Source organism: Strix aluco, chromosome 4, assembly GCF_031877795.1.
Source record: "Strix aluco isolate bStrAlu1 chromosome 4, bStrAlu1.hap1, whole genome shotgun sequence".
Lineage (NCBI taxonomy): Eukaryota > Metazoa > Chordata > Aves > Strigiformes > Strigidae > Strix > Strix aluco.
In genome coordinates, this window is record NC_133934.1 from 64,357,875 (window position 1) to 64,378,776 (window position 20,902).

Here is a 20,902-nt window from a genome sequence, read left to right on the forward strand (position 1 = left end):
TGTTGATGATAGAGGGAAGTCTGCTCTGGTTGTAAAGAACAGTAGCAAAATCCCTCTAGCATTCAGATTCATTTGAGCAACAGCCAAGGATATCTATTGAACATCCAAGGGATTTCCGTGTCAGTTAGCTAGTTGGTGTATCAAAAACTGTGCACAGCAGTGCATTACTACATTTAAGTTACATGGATTGGCAACAGCCAGATCAATGGGGCCCAATGGGAGCCACTGCATAAAGTGTACGTGGCAGTGGCACACTCAACAGCTCTCAATACCTGACTAGTTACTTCTCATCTTGAATGTGGTGACAGTCATTGTCACTACACTTGTACCCCACTGTCTCAGGAGAGAGAGGGGCCACACAGGCTGTTGACAAGACTTGGTGAAAAGCAGACCTGTACCTGTATGCCTTACAGTCTAACAAAAAAGTCAGCAGGGCTGAGGTAAACGCAGCAGCACAGCGGTAAGCGACCCATGTTGGACAGTGAGTTGGTGTCAGAAGTGGGAAAAGAACAAAGTCCATCAAGTGGCAGTGTTGAGGTGGGCAAGAGCTGTTTTATGTGAAGAACAGTTTTAGCCCTTAGGTTTGTAAAACTTACTGCAGTGACTTCAGAAAAATGTGCTCCAGCCTCTCTCTGTAAATCTGACACCTGCACTAGGTATGCTATCAGCAGCACTTCCTTGGTCTGACCTGGCTTTTGCAGTGAAATGGTAATAAGTTATTAAACTCATACCAGTCAGTCAACATCTCCCACTGTTACCTGCTATAAGGCAACAAGACAGGTCTGCAGAGTTTCTATTTACGGAGAGCAGGAAACTTAACTGCAACAGTTAGTGCTCCAAGGTTAGACATTCTGGTAAATGCACAGTATCTCTAATGTGAATGTTTACTGAGCCTACTCTGTCTAAGCTGCTTCTGTCTCAGTGACCAAGTTGCAAGCAACTTGGTTTTTGAGTAATAATCAGGGACTATGTTATTTTGAAGTAGTTGATACTTCTGCCCTGAGCCAGCTCAGCTCACTAGAGCTGAAATTCCTCCCTAGTCTATCTTACTTTGAGTATGATTAGTCTGCTCCCTCCTTTCTCCTTAAATGATGTCCCTCAGCTGCAGATGAGGGGAGGAGGGTCAGCCAACTGACTGTATGATGTTAAGATTTTCCAAGAGCAAAATCAGCTTAAACAGTTCATTATCAATTATACATCAACTTAATTGGATCATTTCCTGTAGGAAGAAAATATGCTCAGTTTATGCACTGGGAATCCAGGAAGCGAACTATTAAACATTTAAGGAGGTGGGGGGAGGAGAAATGCAACAAGTTATCATTAAAAGAATTATTCTGATTAAATCAGCCCTCTTCTTTAATCCCCTTGGATGGTCTAATATTCAAGCTGCACAAGGTGCAAGGTTTAGAACTAATATTGTGCTATGTTTTCCATGTGATTGAGACTGAGTAGATAGTTTTGGGAATTACTGCATGTAGTTGTTAAAAGGAATCAACGGCCTGGAATAGAATGCTTTCTGCTCTACCCTTCACTGCTGTGCAGCCCTTAATTTGACATTCTCTGACATATTACAAACCATATAATGTTCTTCTGGAGAACAGAGAGCTTGATAAGCCAGCAGTGTAACTGACATGGTTCCAGTTTGTGTGAGCATGGATGTGCCTTGTGATTTGGATTTGACTTGTCAGCTATCCCTGCACAGCTATCAGCTCTGTTACATAAGGGATGCTGTAAAACTTGCTTAAAATTAAGCACTAACAAGTCCAAATGAAATCTAGTGTTTCCTTCGTGATAAGTTTCTTTGAGCCACATTTTCCTTACTAATTAAAAAAAAAAATAAATAGCCAAACCAACTTTTTTTCCTGTTACGGAAAGTAACAGTTTGTCTTGATTCTTGTCTACATTACTTGATAAGTAATGGGTTTAGGGTTGTTTTTAGTAATTTGGGAGTAAAGGTTCTGATGCTGTTAAAATACGCATCTCTTATGCCCCACAGTTTTGTCGTCTACATTTGGTTTACTCAATGACTGCAAATGAGGGACTGCTTAGACATTATGTAATTAGAATATTCTCACTAACCTGACACTGCACCAGGCTTCTCTCTGATGGTTATTTTATGCAAGACCATATGTCTCAGGGATTTTTTTCATTTAGATAGGGGACAGGATAGCAACCTTCCCCACACCCCCTTTACCCTTGCTCTTTGTCTAAGGCACTGCTGAGCAGCGTCAGGAACTAGGCTGAAATTGGCAGCTGAGTCTTAGTTAAGAGCACAGATGTTTGGCACCAGACAGAGGTAGATCCCATTAGGTGTTAAGTGCTGTAGTTCCTTTGCTGTGACTTCCTTGGAGAGAAGCTCAAAATGGTGTTTCCTATGAAAGCATGTGTTTCATTCCAAGTTATTTTGAATTGATTGTTTTCCATCTAGTGCGAGATGGTCCTGTTGCCTCATTGCTTTCCATACAGGTTATCACCGGGAAAAAAATGGGAAATGATAGGGCTTGCTTTAACATGGTAGAGACACATGATGTGGGACTGTCCCATTGGTACAGTATGGAATTTTGTTTTACATATGGATCCCATGTTTTGGGGTTGGTTTTTTTTAATACTATTTTTTTCATTAAATTCAGATTATAACAACACTGACCTTGTGACACTATCTGAAAGAATGAAAGATTTTACTTTGGAAACAAGCAATTAATTTCAGGGAGTTTAAACATTAGTTGCTGTATGAAGAAGCTGGCCTGTCTAGAGCCTAAGGTGTGCTGTGAAGGTGACTTAAAGATCCTAAGTATAATTAAAGTTACTGAGGTGTAATCACAGAAATCAAGAGCTCTACTTACATTCATTTTCTCTTGCAACCTACTCCAGGTCTTTATCTTTAAAACCTAACTCTACCACAGTGTAAGGGGGCACAGCCCTATTCAGGTAAAAAAAACCCAAAAACTTGTGAATGAGAGAAACCTGTAATGATACCAGCATAAGTACAGCCCAAGTTTTTCACCACCTGATTTCACATGTTCACTTTTACATGCTGTAAGGTTCAATGAATTCAGTATGAAAAATACTGATCTATGGACAGGCAGCATTTCATTCTCCAGGGCAAAACCCCAAAATAGCAAATGTGTCCATTGCACCAATTAAACGCCTCCCGCTTTACTTTCATTTCCTTTTTACTGCCTCAGCAAGAGTGCAAAAAAAAAGTTACAGAAAAAAAAACAAAATCAGGAATAAAGCTGCCAGTAGTACTTCTAAATGACTCATAGAAAAAATAAAAATACATGGAAACGTGGGTTAAGCCCACTCCTAATTCAGCCAATCAGCACAAATGAATCATAGTAATTTTAGGAACTAAACTAAGCACTTGTATGAACTCAGTTTTGATAGGTTCTGCTTGACTCACTCCAGCTAGACAGACTGCTAGCCCAACCTACCTCGAAATTACTAAACCAAACAATAGTACCACACTGTTTTTGTTATGCATTCTTCTGAAGAGTTTTACAGCTTCAAGCCAGGATGAAGTTTAAGAAGGTATTAACTTACCAGAGAAGGGACTAACTGAAGAACTTTATTCCACAGGCTATTCAGACAGCTTCTGCAGCTCTGACCCGCAGTTTCTAACCTCACCTGCACACTCAAGCAGATCTGTTCCTGCCCAGCACTTAACTAGCTGCTCCTCAAACCCCAGTTGTACAGCTCTGTGGTATTCCCTGAACAACACTTAGTGGGAGCCAAAAGGTGTAGGCAATCCCTACTCAGGAAACAGCTGACCAAACTTGAGTGTTACAGCTGACCATCAAAAGAGGCTTTGCCTAGGTGCACAGATCCAACTGAGACTAGTAACACTAAAGGTAGTTTTAAATGCTCTTCTGTTATCAGGGCCCTCTCAGACAGTTTTGTGAGTTAGTGGTAGCATGTGCCATCTTTCCTTCCTGCCCTCCTTCTTTCAGTACATTTTATTGAATTAAGTATCTGTGTTTTGCAGTAACAATTACAAGGTTGTAGGTGGGTAATGTAAGCATGCTTACCACTATATCTTGATTGAGGGCGGAACTAGAGGAGATGTAGCTCTTCACGATGCAGGTTTCATGGTTAACTGAGAAAGGCGCTTGGCACAGTATGTGAGGAAAAGCACATCCTCTTTGCGTGTCACACTATGAACATAGCTTCTCCAGTTTTAAATTATGTTTGCTGTTTACCATAGTTCCTAGATTGCTTTCCTCATGGTTGGTTATATTTTGCTCACTAGGTGTTGTGTTTATAGCATCACTAGAGAAAATGATGAACCCCGCATTTGGGAGGGAAAGAGGAAAGAAAAGGGGGTGGAAATCTCCACAGGAAAGCCACTGTCTTGAGTTTGCTGTTAGACTAGCATTAAAGTTTTTTTTTAGTACTGTTTTGCCATCTTTCAGAATTGTGCAGCACACATTTTTCAGTGAGTGTACACATGACTGGCTGGCAGTGTATCAATAGGCAGTGCTCCAGGCGCAAGCTCAGAGTGCAATGAGCAGGAGCTAATACTGCTGTAAATATATTTTTGCACATGGACTGTGGAAGTGATTAAATTGCACTGTCAGCATGTTTGCACGTGTCTTGCCATACGTGAGTATAGCAAATAAGATTATTTTTTAAAGGTGAACATTTTTTTCTCTTTAGAACTTGGTTCTGGAAATAGTAAATTAGATGCATTTATTACAGTACATACTCTTTTGTTCATGGAATGATTTTGCCTTCGCCTGTAAAGAGTCAGGCCAGCCTGATTTGGGATCAGCTTCCAGTGAGCAAAGATGTAAACAAGGAGGTGCATGCTTGAAATTGAACCATAGGGAGTAAAGACCACTGGTGAGTCTGGAAGTCCTTAGTTGTTCAAAATTAGGAGCATGCTAAGTCTGATCAAAATGTGTCAAAGAGCTCTCTTCCTCCAGCAGTTCATGGCTATACTAATCTTTTTACCAGGAAGCAAACACCTAACACATCCATATGTAATTTTCTAGTTTCAGAACAGTAGACTTAAAAATTGTCGTGGTGGTTCAATAAAGATCAGTCCAGCTGTGCTGACGGCCTGCCCGAGATCCTGCACTCAGCTTACAGTTCCGGGGAGGAACAGATGCCATGAGAGTTATGATTTATGGTGCTGACTGCTGCCAAAAACTTTTGAACTGCATACTGGGGCTAAGCAAAATTGAATGGTGCTGTGAAATAAATTGACACTTAGCGTATTTTGTTAATTGTCGATGTACAGTTGGGTTGCTCGTGCCTCGTTACTACTGCATTGTTCTCACAATTTCTTGGAACATGAAATTCATTAAAGTGCTGGAAGGGAAAGTTGTTGTTTTAGCCTGCATGTAACACTGTACCGCATGGTACAGCTCTGTTCCACAGTATGTTCTGAGTGTATGGTAGTCAAAATACTTAAAAAGCTGCAGGAGCCATACTGCATTACCGTTGAAATTCTGAGAACTTCTACGAGGCAGTAGCAAGGGTGAAAACTGAGTCAAAGCAGAGCTGGACCCAGTCTGTGACAAGTTAAAGAGGTACTGGAAGATGCAGAAAGCATGTTTTCTATGGGAAGAAATGTTTGTATAAAGCATGGGCAAGATCTATGACAAGGCAAAATTTATAAACAGGGGTGAAGTTTGCAAAGACTATAAGCACTAGTGAGCCTTATGTCATCTTGTTAATTGGCTGCCTTTTTGCAATTTATTGTGGGTACATCTGCCTTTTCTATGCTAATGTAATTATTTGTGTAGGTGTATTGTTTCTGCAGCTTAAATCTAACAATACATGATTCTTTTTTTCAATTCAGACACCTACAGATCAGAAACTTGACAGTGTTTCTGTAAAACATCTCTAATTGAATTAAATGTTTTATTAATGAGAAAAATGATAAATCGCTTATTTAGGAAGTGGGCTGTGAAGTTTATGCGAGCATTCAGGAACCTTCTCATGGGAAGTGCATTGAAATCCATGCCTACTGATGAGGATTGATATGGATTTTAAGTACTGATTAACAATCAGGTTGTTCAAAACGAAATTTGCTAGGTGAAAAGTGGTCCCAAACTGAAAAGTTGATAAAGTGGATGGACTTTCTAAACTGTTTTAAGAATAATGTACATGTGTACTTGTTTGTGCCTGAGGAAGATTAAACTTACATTGAACATAAAACTGTGGCTTGTAAGCCTCTAAAACAGCTCAAGAGATAGAGACAGGTGACAATCAGACAATATAGGACTCAAAGAGAAAATCTGAACGCCAATTAGCTGGTTCAGGAGCTAAACAGTTTTGGTTCTGATTGCTGCATGCTTTGCTGTTGTTAGTGAGCTGGTAGAAAGTATTTGACAGTAAGAGTTGAGTACATAGAGACTCCTCTAAAGCACAGAGCCTCTGAGAGCTGGGTGTGTGCCAGATTCTACAGGACCGTTGTGGAAGAAAGCTGAGTCTAATTTTCTGTACGGGACATCAAAGCCTTCATCCAGCAAGGGACATCTTTAACTGTAAGCCAGGGTCTCATCCCACTGTAATGAACAGAATATTCAGATGCTTAAAGTTACACATGCAGTTAAGGAATGCAATAGCTGGCTCACAGACAGAATTGGGCAGTCCACCAGCTGATTTATGAGTAACCCTTTTAGAAAAGAAAAGCTTGTTTGGCCAAATAGAATCCCAGCGTATGTCAGTGAGTTCACATAAAGGGTGAATTTGCTTTTGAGTGCCCATGGGATATCTCGGATGCTTTTATTCTCCTGGAAGTATTCTGAAATTAACAACTTGCATTACTGAGAAATGCTGTGGAAACTGTACAGTATCCATTCATGTAATAGTCATATAAGATGTGATTTCACTAAAAGCCTTAGAGGCTCCTCTGCCTTCAGCCAACCCTAAGAAGCTGTGCTGGCCAGTGTTCTCAGTGCTGAGCATAAGCTGTGTTCATGCTGGTTGTTACTGAGGTAGCTGCTGTAATAACTGTTTGTAGAAAACAGCATAACAACATTTTTTTAAAATCTTAGATGCTGAGCTGCTGCTGCTGCAATATGGCAGTGATGTAACAAGTTCTCTATATGGAGGAACTACAGAATAGGGTTTCCTCACCAGTCTGTTGTTTTGTTGTTGAACAAGAGGATGTTTGGGGCCTGAATTTCATGTCTCATTTTCTTTAAGTACAAGAGACCCAACTACCTTGAAGAGCAGAACTCTACTGCCTTCTCTTTTTCCACCAGCCACACGTGCTTCCTAATGAGTGTTAAAATAAGCCCACAACTATGATTTCGATGTGATCCTCTACACTTGGATTAGCCTCTCTGTGTTTTCAGCTGTAACCAGTTCTGCATAGCACAGTTCTGTCTCAGACTTGGAGGAACCACTTGGTAGTTCCTCCACAGTTCCCCACTTCTGAAGCTGTAAGACGACAGGACACAGACTGACAGGTTTCAACTCTGGTTTGCACTTTCATTTGTGGGGAAATGTTTCTGAGACAGCTAGCATTCGGGGAGGTGACTAGAAGGGAAAGCCTTTGCAAGCCTGGAGAAGAGAGCCCTATATTTGGTGTGGAGCTCTGGAAATGAAATGGATGACATCAACTCTCTGAATCTTTCCCTGCATGCTGTTAAACCAAGGCAATTTATAGTCTTATTGGAATTTATTTTATGTTAGAGGAGTGTTTAACTATCTTATCCAAGGATGGCCTTATATAGTGATTATTTCAACTTTTCTTGTGGGCAATAGGTTTCTAAATAATGAATTTGCAGTGCCAGATCATTCTCTTTGATTATTCTGAACTGGCAAGGAGGGAGCATAGTACAGGTTTCTGTAGAATTTATTTTGATCTCGCTGACTTTGCAGACCGAGTTTCCACAGCAAGACAGTTTAAAATTTTTAAAAGGGGTGGGGGTGGGGAGAAGAGAGGTGAAATGATACGCATACTTTGGTTTGTATGTTGCCATTAAATGTGCTTCTATAACACACAAGTGAGATAGCCCCTTTAAAAGCTATCACTGTTGAAACTGGTCAGATCTCTCCTCTTGTGCTGCAGAAGAAGTGACAAGAATACTAGATTTTAGCTGTGCATGAGAGCTCCCACACATACTGTGCATGAGCCCAGAGCTGACCCCTTTCAGCTGTGTGGTAAAGCACCAACATTGTGAAAAGGGGAACTTTGACAGTTAACATGCACCTTGGAAAATTCCTCATCAGCTGTTGTTGAAGGATCATTCCACAGGAGTACTAGAAAGGATGAAACAGGAACAGCCCTGATCTAGAGATATGAAAGTGTATTAAATAACGTGGATCATAATGTAAAATGGCTAAGATGCCTTCACATCATTCCTCCTAAAGAAGAGATGAGCTTTTTATTGGAGTGCACTGTGCTAGCTTGGAAGGAACAGCTTGCATGGAAAGAGTGAGAAAAAAGATTAAAACAGATAGAAAAGAGTGTGAGCCAGAGCAAGAAAAGATTAAAGAAAGGCCACAAGTTTCTATCCATCCTTTTAAGATGCGAAAATATGTTCTTCTCTCCTACATGTGAAAGAACAAGTGGTGAATCCGGTCCTTGAAAATATTTTCAGGTTTTCCATTGTTACAGCTAAATGCTAGGTACCATATCCTTGTGAGCCAAACCATTCAAACTGATTGTGCTTGGTACAGTTAATGGGATTTGACCCTTTGCAAGAATGCCCTGATGAGATGCATCCACGGGTCCTGAGGGAACTGTTAGATGAAGCGGCTAAGCCACTATCCATCATATTTGAGAAGTCATGACAGTCCACTGAAGTTCCCACTGACTGGAAAAGAGGAAACATAACCCCCATTTTTAAAAAGGGCAAAAAGGAAGACCCAGCAAACTACAGGCCAGTGAGTGTCACCTCTGTGCCCAGCAAGATCATGGAGCAGATCCTCCTGGAAACCATGCTAGGGCACATGGAAAAGAAAGAGTTGATTGGTGCCAGCCAACATGGCTTCACTAAGGACAAATTATGCCTGACAAATTTGGTGGCCTTCTTCGATGGGATTACAGCATTGGTGGATAAGGGAAGAGCAACTGACGTCATCTACCTGGACTTGTGCAAAGCATTTGACACCAAGCTGTGTGGTGCATTTGACACGCTGAAGGGAAGGGATGTCATCCAGAGGGACCTTGACAGGCTTGAGAGGTGGGCCCGTGCAAACCTCATGAAGTTCAGCAAGGCCAAGTGCAAGGTCCTGCACATGGGTCAGGGCAGTTCCAAGTGCAAATACAGGCTGGGCAATGACTGGATTGAGAGCAGCCCTGTGGAGAAGGACTTAGGGGTGTTGGTAGATGGAAAACTGACTATGAGCCAGCAATGTGTGCTCACAGCCCAGAAAGCCAACTGTATCCTGGGCTGTATAAAGAGAAGTGTGGCAGCAGGTTGAGGGAGGAGATTCTCCCCTTCTACACCACTCTTGTGAGACCCTGGAGTCCTGTGTCCAGCTCTGGGGCCCCCAACATAAGAAAAACATAGACCTGCTCAAGTGGATCCAGAGAAGGGCCACTAATATGATCGAGGGCTGAAGCACCTCCCTTATGAGGACAGGCTGAGAGAGTTGGGCTTGTTCAGCATAGGGAAGAGAAGGCTCCAGGGAGATCTTATAGAGGCCTTCCAGTACCTAAAGGGGGCTACAGGAAAGATGGGGAGGGACTCTTTATCAGGGAGTGTAGTGATAGGATGAGGAGTAATGGTTTTAAACTGAATGAGGGTAGATTTAGATTAGATGTAAGGAAGAAATTATTTACTGTGAGGGTGGTGAGACACTGGAACAGGTTTCCCAGAGAAGCTGTGGCTGCCCCCTCCCTGGAAGTGTTCAAGGCCAGGTTGGACGGGGCTTTGAGCAACCTGGTCTAGTGGAAGGTGTCCCTGCCCAAGGCAGGGGTTTGGAACTAGATGATCTTTAAGGTCCCTTCCAACCCAAACCATTCTATGATGTTTAATTGATGGAAAATTTGCTTCTGCATATTGTTTCAGTGTTGCTTAGAGGGAAGGTTGAGAAGAACCCAGAATGCAAAAGGTTGAGCAGAGAGCTAGCTGTATGGTTTTAGGTTGGTTCCACCTGATTTCAGTTGGTTCTTTACAAGGTTTATTTTATTTCTGCTGCTTAAGCTTACTCGATGATTGAAGGGAAGGATGTTCAGGGACAAGGCAGATTTCTACACCATTTTTTCTTTTGAAGCATGGACTATCAAGAAGCTTTGTGAAAGATGGAGAAGTACTAGTTAAACTTAGAAAAAACATTTTAGTATTTTCACACAGTTTTTTTTAGTAATGTAAGCTTTGTTTCGGTGAAAATGACAGTCTTAAGCCACTAACCTTGCAAAGAGACTGAGGATCTCTGAAGAGTACAGCTTTCTCAAGCCAAGTGGAGAACAGCAATAATTAAAATGATGAAAAATGAGTGTCAAAGCAATTGTTTATTTCTAGGAACAGTATTAAAACCCAGTATTTTCCTGCTTTAAGTCAAGAGCAGCACATCTACATTTATAAATATGAATTCCATGCTGCCATGTTGGAAAGCAGTGTATCCTGAACCCTATATTGAAATTTGCTTTTGTTCATGAATTGTGATCATTTAATCTAGGCCATATTTTATCTCAGTGGGGTTGTTCCCTACTCCCCAGTTTAATCTTAAATCCAAAGGGAGTTAAGCATGTCCAAGTAGCTTTTTTTCCCATTTTATATTGCATGTGGAAATACAGTGTTAGAAAAATCACTATCAGATACAGTGCAATTACAGAAATAGTACCTTCTAAGACAAGACAGATTATGTCCATCATTGTCTTCCCCTCTCCCTGCTCCCTCCCCAATTCATAATCTACTTCATCAGACAGTGGGCAAATGAGGATGGGGTAAGAGTTGGAAAGTTTCTCCCTGTCTATATAGTGCTGCTCTAAAAAAAAATTAATTCAGTGAGCTTTGATACTGCCAACTGCTAGATCTGTACTTCATATTAAAGCAAGTCTGTAGTCTCATTAACTTAAACTGAACTATTCGTCTGCCTTAGTCTCTTTAGAGGAGAAAAAAAAAGCAGAACCTGTTTTTACAGTAAAGGAATAAAATGCTTTATTCTTTCTGTATTTTATTTTGTACAAAATATTTCAGGTCCCTAAAATAAACTACATAACACTTCCTCTCGCTACACTGAAATAGAAATCAAAAAAGCAAAGTCCTTTTTTGGAAGTGAGATGAGATCCTCAGCTAATATAAACTGGTTTACTTGCACTGAACTTCAAGTTACATTCTTTCCAAAGATCTCTGTTGCTGTGTCTCATCCAAATGTATGTGCCTGCAAGGTCTCAATTTTTTAAACACTACTTAATGTTTATAAATGGATTTTGAAGCATTAAAAATATCATTTGTCCACAACAGTTTGTGGGGAGACAGGTGATGTGGAAAGTGTTAAAAAAGGCAGGCTATTCTTTTTCTTGGAGCTTGGCATGCTTTTTATCATAACCATGACAAATATGTTATTGTTTTTACTGGGCCTGGATATGTAGCAACAGAAATCACTAGCAAATAGAGTAGACAGAGTTAAAAAAAAAAAAGGGAAGGAAAAAGGAGTTAAGAGAAAGACAGTGTTACATTTACTGACAGGCCAGCTCAGGAGCAGGCACAGTTTTTGGCAAATGAAGATAGAGAGGAGACAGTAACAGGACTTTCTACTATGCCTGTGATTACAAGGACCTGAATTGATTTTAGGTAGTAGTATATATGAATGCCTGCTAAAGAGATACCACTTATTACAGGAAAGCTATATAAAGACATTGCGAAAGTTTTCTGAGAGGAAAATTAAAATTGGGGAAAATCACAGATCCTGTGAAGGTAGAAGGATGTGAAATTGTGGATTGTTTGTGTGTTTAACTCTACAAGCCTCAAGAGACTCATTCCCCCCAAGTTAGCAGAAATCCCGTTACCCACTTCGAGAGGGGGGTTACCATTTCAGTAGTAGGTATCTCACACCTCCTCCTTGTACAACAATAACAAGGAAGAGATGGGGCCCTGCTGTGGGACTGAGATCCTAGCAGTGGGAAGAGAGTATAGTCTCACAGTTAAATTCCAGCAACAGTTGTAGTCAGACAAGCTTGACCCATTCCTTCTGAGCTGCACCATTTTTGAACAGAAAATGAGGTGGTCTGCTGTCATCAACACCTGGGTGCTATTTATGCCTCTGCTTAAGTGACCATGGATAACTTGATCCTTTGATGTATTTGCAAATGGTAAAATATAACTTGACTGAAACTAAGGGTAGTGTCTGAGACCTTTATGAGTACAAATTGGTCAAACATGTCTAGTTCCTCCTTTCGTTTACGTTCCATCCCTTGTATTTCTAAGTCACCCGTAGGAGTATTGTTTTGTCCCAGCCTTTTGGAAGAACATTCCCTGACCGGTTGAGGAATCAAAGCAGGCTGACTGGTACAGCATTGAAAAAACCCCATCCGATGGAAGGCAGCATAGTCGAGAACACTGCATATTCTTGCTCTGCTTTACATAGGGCAGGATGCCAGCACTTGGAATAACATGCATTTGGCTTGACCCACAGATTGTTGGAAGACTGCTTTTGACTGGATTAGGTTTTGGATCAGGCTCCTTGTGACTAATTTTTGGCTTAAACGTTAGGATTGGGGTTCATGGAAAATTAGGTTAGGGGTCTGCATCGAAATTTAAAGACCAAATCAGCCATCATTATGTTTTGAAGACTGTCCCAGATTTCACAAACTAATCCAAATGTTATGAACTCTTAGGACACTTGACTGTGCAGGCGTGCAGAAGTCTTACATGGTCAAGGCAATATCCTGGGAAGTCAGACTTAACGAAGATAAAACCTGTAGCTGTGCATGTGTTTCTAGGGACAAGTGTTTGCTTTAAAATAATGTTTCTCACTGAACTAGCACTCTGAAACCTATTTATGACTATTTTCCTCCTTTGCAATAGGTTTTGAAGCAATCATGCACTGAGATTTTATATTTGGAGCCATCCAGTGTCTGTGTAGGAGGTAAGTTTTCATGATTTTAACATAATATTCAATTATTACAGGACTGTGATTTCCCTATTTTACCCAAAGGAAAACCCCACAAGTCTCTAGAATAAAACATCTCTATCTAAAAAAATCCTCAAGGAGTTTAAAAATTATCAGATCCTTCTCTGTTGACTCATTTTTTTCCTCCCAGAGCCTACTTTCATAGTTTAGGTGATGCATGTAAAAGTTTGACACACATTTATCTGCCCCTCTCCCCTTAGTCATGCTCTGCACTTACTCTGGTATTCAAAGCAGTGATGCTTACTCTGTGACACTCGCATACTGTTTTACCTGTGGTCACAGAGTTAAGGTCTGGGAATCCTGATAATCTATGTTCAGATAAATTCATGACAAGATTTCTAGTGCCCTGCCCCAAATCTGTTCAGTGTAAGCAGTAAAGCGTTTGACTGCATTTTGTGCAGCAAGTGGTAATACATTTATTAAATAGAAGAGTTGCACAAAATTTTAAGGGCTTGTCTTCTTTCTGGGTTTCACAATCCACACAGTTTGAGACCAATCAAAATAAGGTAGTTGCAAAACCTCCTTATTTTGATGTTTTTGTAAAAACATGGATCATCTCAATGAAATCAGTGGCCTTGGTAAACAAACTGTTTTCACTCCTCCTCTGCACAATTCACAAATAGTATGGCCCTTATGCAACTTCCAGAGAAATAGTACTAAGGAGAAATGTTTTCTTCATCTGGCACTTTAAGTGGGCCTAATCCAAGTTTGGGGAGTCTTCTTGTTATGAAACCCAGATTTCTCATTTACCAGAGTATTCACTAACAAACTGTTTCTTACTGTACAGCTGAGCCCAAGATCCTGCTGACAGTCAGAATCAACTTTCATTTTAATAGGGCTGCCTCAGTGATAAAGATTTGTTCCCACATCTTTATTTTTCCTATGGTGACCTAACTGAAGAATGCAGTGCCAGGGGTCAATTAAAAAGGAGACCTGAGCAAGTTTGAAGCATTACTATCTTGTGCTTCATTTATTGCAGGCGATATTGAAATTCTCCTTGTCTAGCAATGCACTAAAGATTGGTGATTTTGGGTTTTTGCTTTTCTCTTCAGAGGAGTTTCAAGTTGTTCTTAGAGGAAGTGGCTTAACCCTTGGTGGGAAAACTGATGGTATTACTTGTACATATCAAGTGAATGGAACTACAATTCGTAAGTATTGAAGTTTGGTACGATCTGCCTTTATATTTCCTAATAAGTGATTTATTTTGCTTCTCATTACCTCATTTAAAATCAAAAGACAAAAATATCAAAGAGGAAAACAGGAAACCTCTGAGGATTAGTAAGAGGGTGCAAGTTATTTCACATCTTGCTAAGTGGTTTGAATTTGCTACCAATTGCCGTTAGCTGTAAACTGTGAAGTGGTGTTTGTCAGTCCCACTGGCTGTGCGAGTTAACATGGTGATAACTGATGTTCAAGTAAGCAGATGTTTACCAATGAAAAAAACATCCAAGCAAGTGCCCCTTCTTGTAAAAAGACCCAGGCCCAGACACAGGCTCTCATCATCATTTCAAAAGGAGCTATTTTCCAAGGTGCACCTACCATGTTATCTTGGAGCACGTCTGCCCATTCTGACTGGTGTACCAGATGTATAGCCATTGTGCTGTTTGTCTCAGGGGCTTGGCAGGGCATGGGTGCCCTTCCATGACATGAAGTCAGTGATCTGCTTTTCCTGGAGCTCCTGCAGTAGCATAGAATAAGGCTGAGTCAGAACAGTTGGTACTATTTTGTCCTTGTATTTTGACATGGTTCATCAGCTCAGTGTCCCAAGCAGCAGTCTCCTCCAGGGGTGGGTCTCAGATCCAGGGTCCAGATCCCTAGGTGGACTTGAGTTACCTGACCTGTGGAAAGGAATTCTGTTTCAGACAGAGTGACCATGGCATCTTCTACAGGCATTTTCCCTGTAGCTTTATCTGGGTTTTTTTGGGGGGGTAGGTGTACAGATGGGTGGTGTTTTTAGTTTTGGGGGTTTTTTTGGTTGTTGTTTTGTTTGGTTTTTTTTTAAAAATATGAGTACTCACCATGGGCCAGATGTTACATTCCTTAGTTATTCTTTTGTCAAACTACAAGTGTCACTGGGGAAATTCTTCTGAGTGAAATGCTGCAGAAGTTAGAAAAGCTGTAAAAGTAATTGAGAGGTAGCGTAGACTATTTTCTTCTTGCTATCTGCTTAAGTAAGAATGCTCATGGGGAATTTAATTTTCAGCAAAATATTCAGGACTTGGTCTTCTCTTGCTCAGTGCATTAACTTGCAGCAGGGCAGATGAAAAGTCATGCCAGAATTTGGATTAGTCTCCTTGTGCTGCTCTATTCCCTGAACTGGCACAAGGTAGATGATGGTGGAAAAAATGCCATTAATGGAAACCTCTGGCGTTTTTTGTATCCAGAAACTAAAGCGGATGGCTAGTATAAGTACATCCAACTTCTTTCTCTAAGCAGTATCCCTTAGAAGCAAGCCAGGCTGGAAAATGACCAAAAATGGACCTTTAGAAAAAAACCCAGCTGCTTTTTCCCTACCTACTGTCTGATTTTTATATTAGCCTGTCTTAAATTCCTACCCAATTGAACATGTGTTTCCAGTACATTTTCTTCCTTACTTTGGATAGCATATATACTTGAATGGGCTGCCAATCTCTCCTGACTGTTAAATACCTAAAATAATTTTGAAGAATAACAGAATAGCACAGTAGTTCTGGATAAAGGCAACCTATGTAAATAAATTCTGCTTGTATAAATTTCCCTTCAGCTTCAATTAAAATTGTCACCTTTGTTTCCTGTGTTAAACTACAGCTTGCTTACTTAAACTTGTTGCATAAATTAGCTTCATAGAGCTAGAATCTGGAATGTGGCAAAATTATTGCTGTAGTTGTGTATTTATTATCATGGTGTACTTTCTTACTTGGAGAAATGGGGAAACAGACTAGTTTAGTTCCAGGTGAATAAAATTAATTTCACACTATCTAGGGTAAATAGTTGAGACATTAGTTACATGACCTGAAGATAATTAGAACTTCAATTTCAATATAAGTGGGTGGTTTGCAAGTCATCAGGGCACCTTAGTTCTATTCCTGCTTTGCTCCTGAGTTATTTACCATGAGCAGTCACTTCTCTACACCCCAGTCTGTCCATCTGGGAAATTACAATCGCATGTGCCTTCTTCACATGAGTGTTTTGAGGCTTGCATCAATACAGTTATGTTCGTAGTGGCATTCATACCATTCAAGACCTTCTGATGGAGTGCGTTAAGGTACTGGTGGGGATAAGGACCTATAGAACACAAGAGTTAAGGAGGGATTTAGCCATTTTCCATAAGCATCACAAAGGTAAACCTCTTCTGCCCTGCTGGTGGGTGGCTACTATCATACTATAAGTTTTGGCATTATTTAGTAGCAATGCTAGCAGCATACACCAAATAGGCTTACGGTACTTAATGACTGGTAGGTTGCAGTGCTGTTCAAATTTGGGGTTGTGCTGTGCTGCTAACAGCAGCCCCTAGGAACTTGGATCTTGATGTGCTCCATGTGGGGGATGAATCCACAGTGGATGGTGTCCAGAGGAAGCTGGCAAAGATGGGCAGAAGTTCAGAACACAAGCTGTAAGGAAGGACAGAAAGCTTCAGTTTGTTAACATCTACAGGAAAAGAAGAATAGCCAAGTAATTATTAAGTATGGGCTGCTGCAGGGCTGAAAATAACGAGCCGGTCTCTCCCAATCCACTGAGAAGAGAACAAGAGGCAACAGGCTTCAAATTCTGCAGCAGATCTAGGGGAGGTATTAGGAAAATGGTTCTCACTGTAAACATTTCTCAGGCCTGGAATAGGTTACCTAGAAAGCCTTTTAACAGCTTAGATGAGTATCACTGAAGAATGTCTGAAGCATGTTGCCTTCTTTAAATGACTTTTTGAAATGTTGCCTGACACTGGTTTCTCCGATTCTCTGATTGTTTAGTCTTTTATAGCTGTACAATGTGTATGTCTGCTTTGCCATGGTAGAAATAACTATACTTGAACAGGAGGAAGCCCCCAGATACTTGCTAGCATCTGATGTGAGAATGTCCAACTAGATCTCTGGGCTGGTTTTTTTTTGTTTTTTCTTGCCTTCAGGAAAGGGTGTGCTAAAGCACACAAAGGGAGAGGAATGGCATAGTGATGTATTTATCATATGTTGCAGTGTAAAAACCCAGTCTGCTGCATGGGGTCTTGCCAGAGGCCTGCTATAACCGACCAAGGTTCTCATCTTCAGCAATGGACAATAGCAAATGTTTAGGGAGTAGTATAGGAAGGAAATAGGGAAATTTTATGTGATCCTTCCCCCAATATGCAAGCTCATTCTCTGCAGCTCTGTGCTGGGCTCCAAGCGCTTTTGTCTCAGAGGAAACCTAAAAGAGAACAGTGGAGCTAGGATGGCCAAAAAGGTAGGAAGCGTGCTTTGAGTAATAGCAGTAGGAAGGAGACAGTCCCAAAGAAAGGAAAGTTGTTCCCATGTCATTGCATTCTCCTCTATGAAAAACTGTCAGTCTCTCAGCAGAACCCTCACCGTTTGAGGGCATAACAGAGGGCACTTGCATTAGGATGTACTTTAATGTTAAGAGTTCCCCTTACTGATAGACTGGGCTCTGCTTTGGGACCAGCCTCAGAGCAAACCGTTACTTTGTCAGTTCTTCTGGTTTTAAAAGATGCATTTGGCATGTTTCTCTTTTTGCATTTATAAAGAACCATTACCAAATGCTAAAAAGGAAACCTGCCAAATGTAGCTGTGGGATAGAAAAATAATCTATGAAACATACCATTAAGACAAAAACATATGGCAATGTGCTAATCCCTCTTCCCCACCTCACAACTAGCCCCAAATCTAGGCCAAGCAGTCAGTGCAGATTATAGCACATAAGAAAAGCTCATTTATGCTAACAGCTCCTCCTTCAGCTGCCCCTGAACTACTTGTATGTCTGCCTGTTCCCTAAATGCAGGACAGAGTAATCTCCAGGTTTATCTGGCAGATCATTTATCTGCTCTCACCCCTAAATCAGGAAATAGTCCATGCTTGCAGGAGCAGCTCCAGTACAGAAATTAACAGTCCTACTGTGGGGAAGTTTGGGAGGATGGTTCTGCATACAAGAGCAGAATTTTTCTCAGTGTACCAAATGCATGAAGTAAAAGAGCTCCCTTTTCTCTTTTTCACAACTGCAGAAAAGGAATGTTCTGCTGGACATGGTGCTGTAAGTTTTAAGAGATTTGCAAACAGCTGGAGACTCAAAAGCATGAGAAACAGTGGGGAAATAGATACTCCAATAGCAACTGATAAAATAGTCCTTGAATGCAATGCACGTGGTTGGAGCTAATTGGAAACAAACCTTCACCTTCCAAATATTAGGAAACCCCCAATAACGCTCTCACTCTTTGCAAAAATGGTCTCTATTCTAGAAAATTATCTCTTTGGAATAGCATGAGCTGACTTGAGTAAAATAAAGTAAGCAATGTAATGTAGGCTCACACTCATATTTAAAGCCAGCTCTGGGTTTGCATGTTCAAGGTGCAGCTTTAAGAAAGCAGCAGCTTTATTCCCTAACTTGGGCCTGCCTTGGTTGCAAGTTCCAGACATTACCAAACCAGTAACCAGCATACTGTGAGAAGGGAAGGGACTTCATAGCATGTTCACACATCAGCTTCTCATTGAAGCAGTAAAGTATATTAAGCTCATGTGATTTGTTTTTTCAGATGAAAAACCAAAAACGGTGGAATCTGATTTTTTGCTCTGCCCTGCACCAATCCTATACAAAAGCGGCCAGTAAGTACTTGAAACAAATGTCATGCTATGTTTTGCTAGAATTGGACCCATTATTGCTGATGTTAATCATGAGGGGTTTTGGCTAGAGGCAGTCTTTTGTTGTTTTTACTGGGGGTGGTCTGTTGTTGCTTTTTTTCCCCCCCATTCTTGTGTTATTTCCCTGGTGTATTTGCCAGCTTTGGAATGGGCTTTAAATAGTCATCTGTGACCAAACCAATTTGGACAGTGCCTTAAAAATGAATATTCAGCCAGTTTATTAAACACTGAAAAGGTCTGGCTTGTCATAAGTTTTATGCAGATTAGCTGTTTTAACAGGGCATAATATGCTCTCTTCTGGATAATCTTTAGGCTCACTGTTAAATAGATTACATTATCACTGACACTTACAAGCTATTATTAAAATTATGTGTCAAGATGCGTACCACTGCTCAACATGTAATGATAAAATGAGGCACTAATTTAACAACGGCAGCTATCTCATAACAGCACTGTGGCTAAACTGGAGTTCTAGCCTTATTCTACGTGTCACTGGCCATGGCTGCACATTACTTCTGGCCCTCTGCGGACTAATCCTTCCCTCCTCCTCTCAAATTCAGACATGCCCTAGGCTTTTAAGATCACTTCAACTTCATTATTGAGATTTGTGAAATTCTAAGCTAATCAGAAGTCAGAAAACTGCATGTCAGATCTTAGCCCTGTAGGAGGGCAAAAGCTTTCAGGCTGTTGACTTTCTCCCTGTTTTGCAAGTAGTTCTTAGAGAGTTATTTGGGATGAGGTTAATATTAATCCAGTAGGAAGCACAGCAGCTCGTTACAGTTCTGCATTGTCATTTTTGTGTGGCAATTCTTTGCAGTGTAAGAACTTAAGCATATTGCACAGATGATTTTCAGTAGTTACTTTTCTGAGTTAAGCAACAATCAACCACCTCAGTTGTGCTGTAAGACTGATAACAAAACTCCAAATACACATCTGTTTTGTGCATTAAATGGCAACCAGGGGGAGAAAAGTTGGAAAGTAGTAGAAGAAAAAAACTTAAGTGATTAACCCCAGTGGAAGAGAGTGGGGTGAATCACTGCAGAGGAGCTGCATCATAACCTCAGTGCAGCAGCCAGAGGTCCCCTCTGAGGAGCAAGCGCTGGTTTATGTCAGTGCAGGGAAAACAAGCATGGAGAAGAGTGACATGGAGAGCAGAGGAAGGGGATGCATTTTTAATGCTGTTATGTTTTCCTGGTACTCAAGTTGCCTTTTTCATAGCTATGCGAAATGTTGATCTTGTCCTGTGTGCAGCAGGAGTTTGTTAGACCTATGTGCCTTTATTACACAGTGCAGTTGCACCAGTTTTGGTTGAGCTAGGCTGCATGTGGTTGTGTGCCAATTGTACAACAAAACAGCTGTAACAAACTGCTGTCTTAGCTAAAACAAATCAGCAACATATGCACCTGTAAAAGAACTAATTTTGTCATCAGAACAATGTAAATCAGTCAGGTTAAGAACCCCTCCTCTTCCTGCCAAGTATTTCAGTGGAGTTACCTTACAACAGAAGACCAGTAGCAAATTAGGCCCCCAGTATTAAGCACCCAAAGACCTGAAGCTGTAAATGCTTTTCCACACACTGTCTGAGAGTATGTAAACAGCCTATCCTGCCAAATCGATGTGAAATGCATGGAATATTTATATAGACTAAAGCATGGTGGAAGTTATTTGAACAAGCTGCATTTTTTTCTAACTCTGTGAAGAGTTTGTTTGGCCTGTGAAGCATTACTGAAAAAGACAACTCACCATACTGTAGTGGCAGTGTAGATCAAGCACCTGATACAGCACGGTTCTTCTCAGCAGTGTTTGTAAGAAAGAATGCATGAACAATACACATGAAGTTGTGTAGGTTTGCAGGAAAAAAAATTTTTTTCAAAAGTTACTATGTGAAATATACTTCCATAACCTGATATTGAAGTAGTTACAGCTTTGGCCCAGAGATAAACAGTTTACTATGCAGAAGACTGACAGCTATGAAAGATATGTACATACTTGAACTCTTGACTTTCCATTGGCACAGCTCAGCCTATTGCTGGATAACGCCC

The 20,902-nt window shown here is 40.8% G+C and overlaps 1 protein-coding gene across 1 annotated transcript in view; it reads left to right on the forward strand.

Moving 5' to 3' along the window:
- The window catches only part of ANTXR2 (ANTXR cell adhesion molecule 2), a 121,508-nt gene that overhangs the window by 18,993 nt on the left and 81,613 nt on the right, over positions 1-20,902 (forward strand). Inside the window, exons 8-10 of the mRNA XM_074823338.1 lie at positions 12,939-12,999; positions 14,097-14,192; positions 18,755-18,824. Of these exons, the coding sequence (XP_074679439.1) occupies positions 12,939-12,999; positions 14,097-14,192; positions 18,755-18,824 (227 nt within the window). The remainder of the gene's footprint in view (positions 1-12,938; positions 13,000-14,096; positions 14,193-18,754; positions 18,825-20,902) is intronic.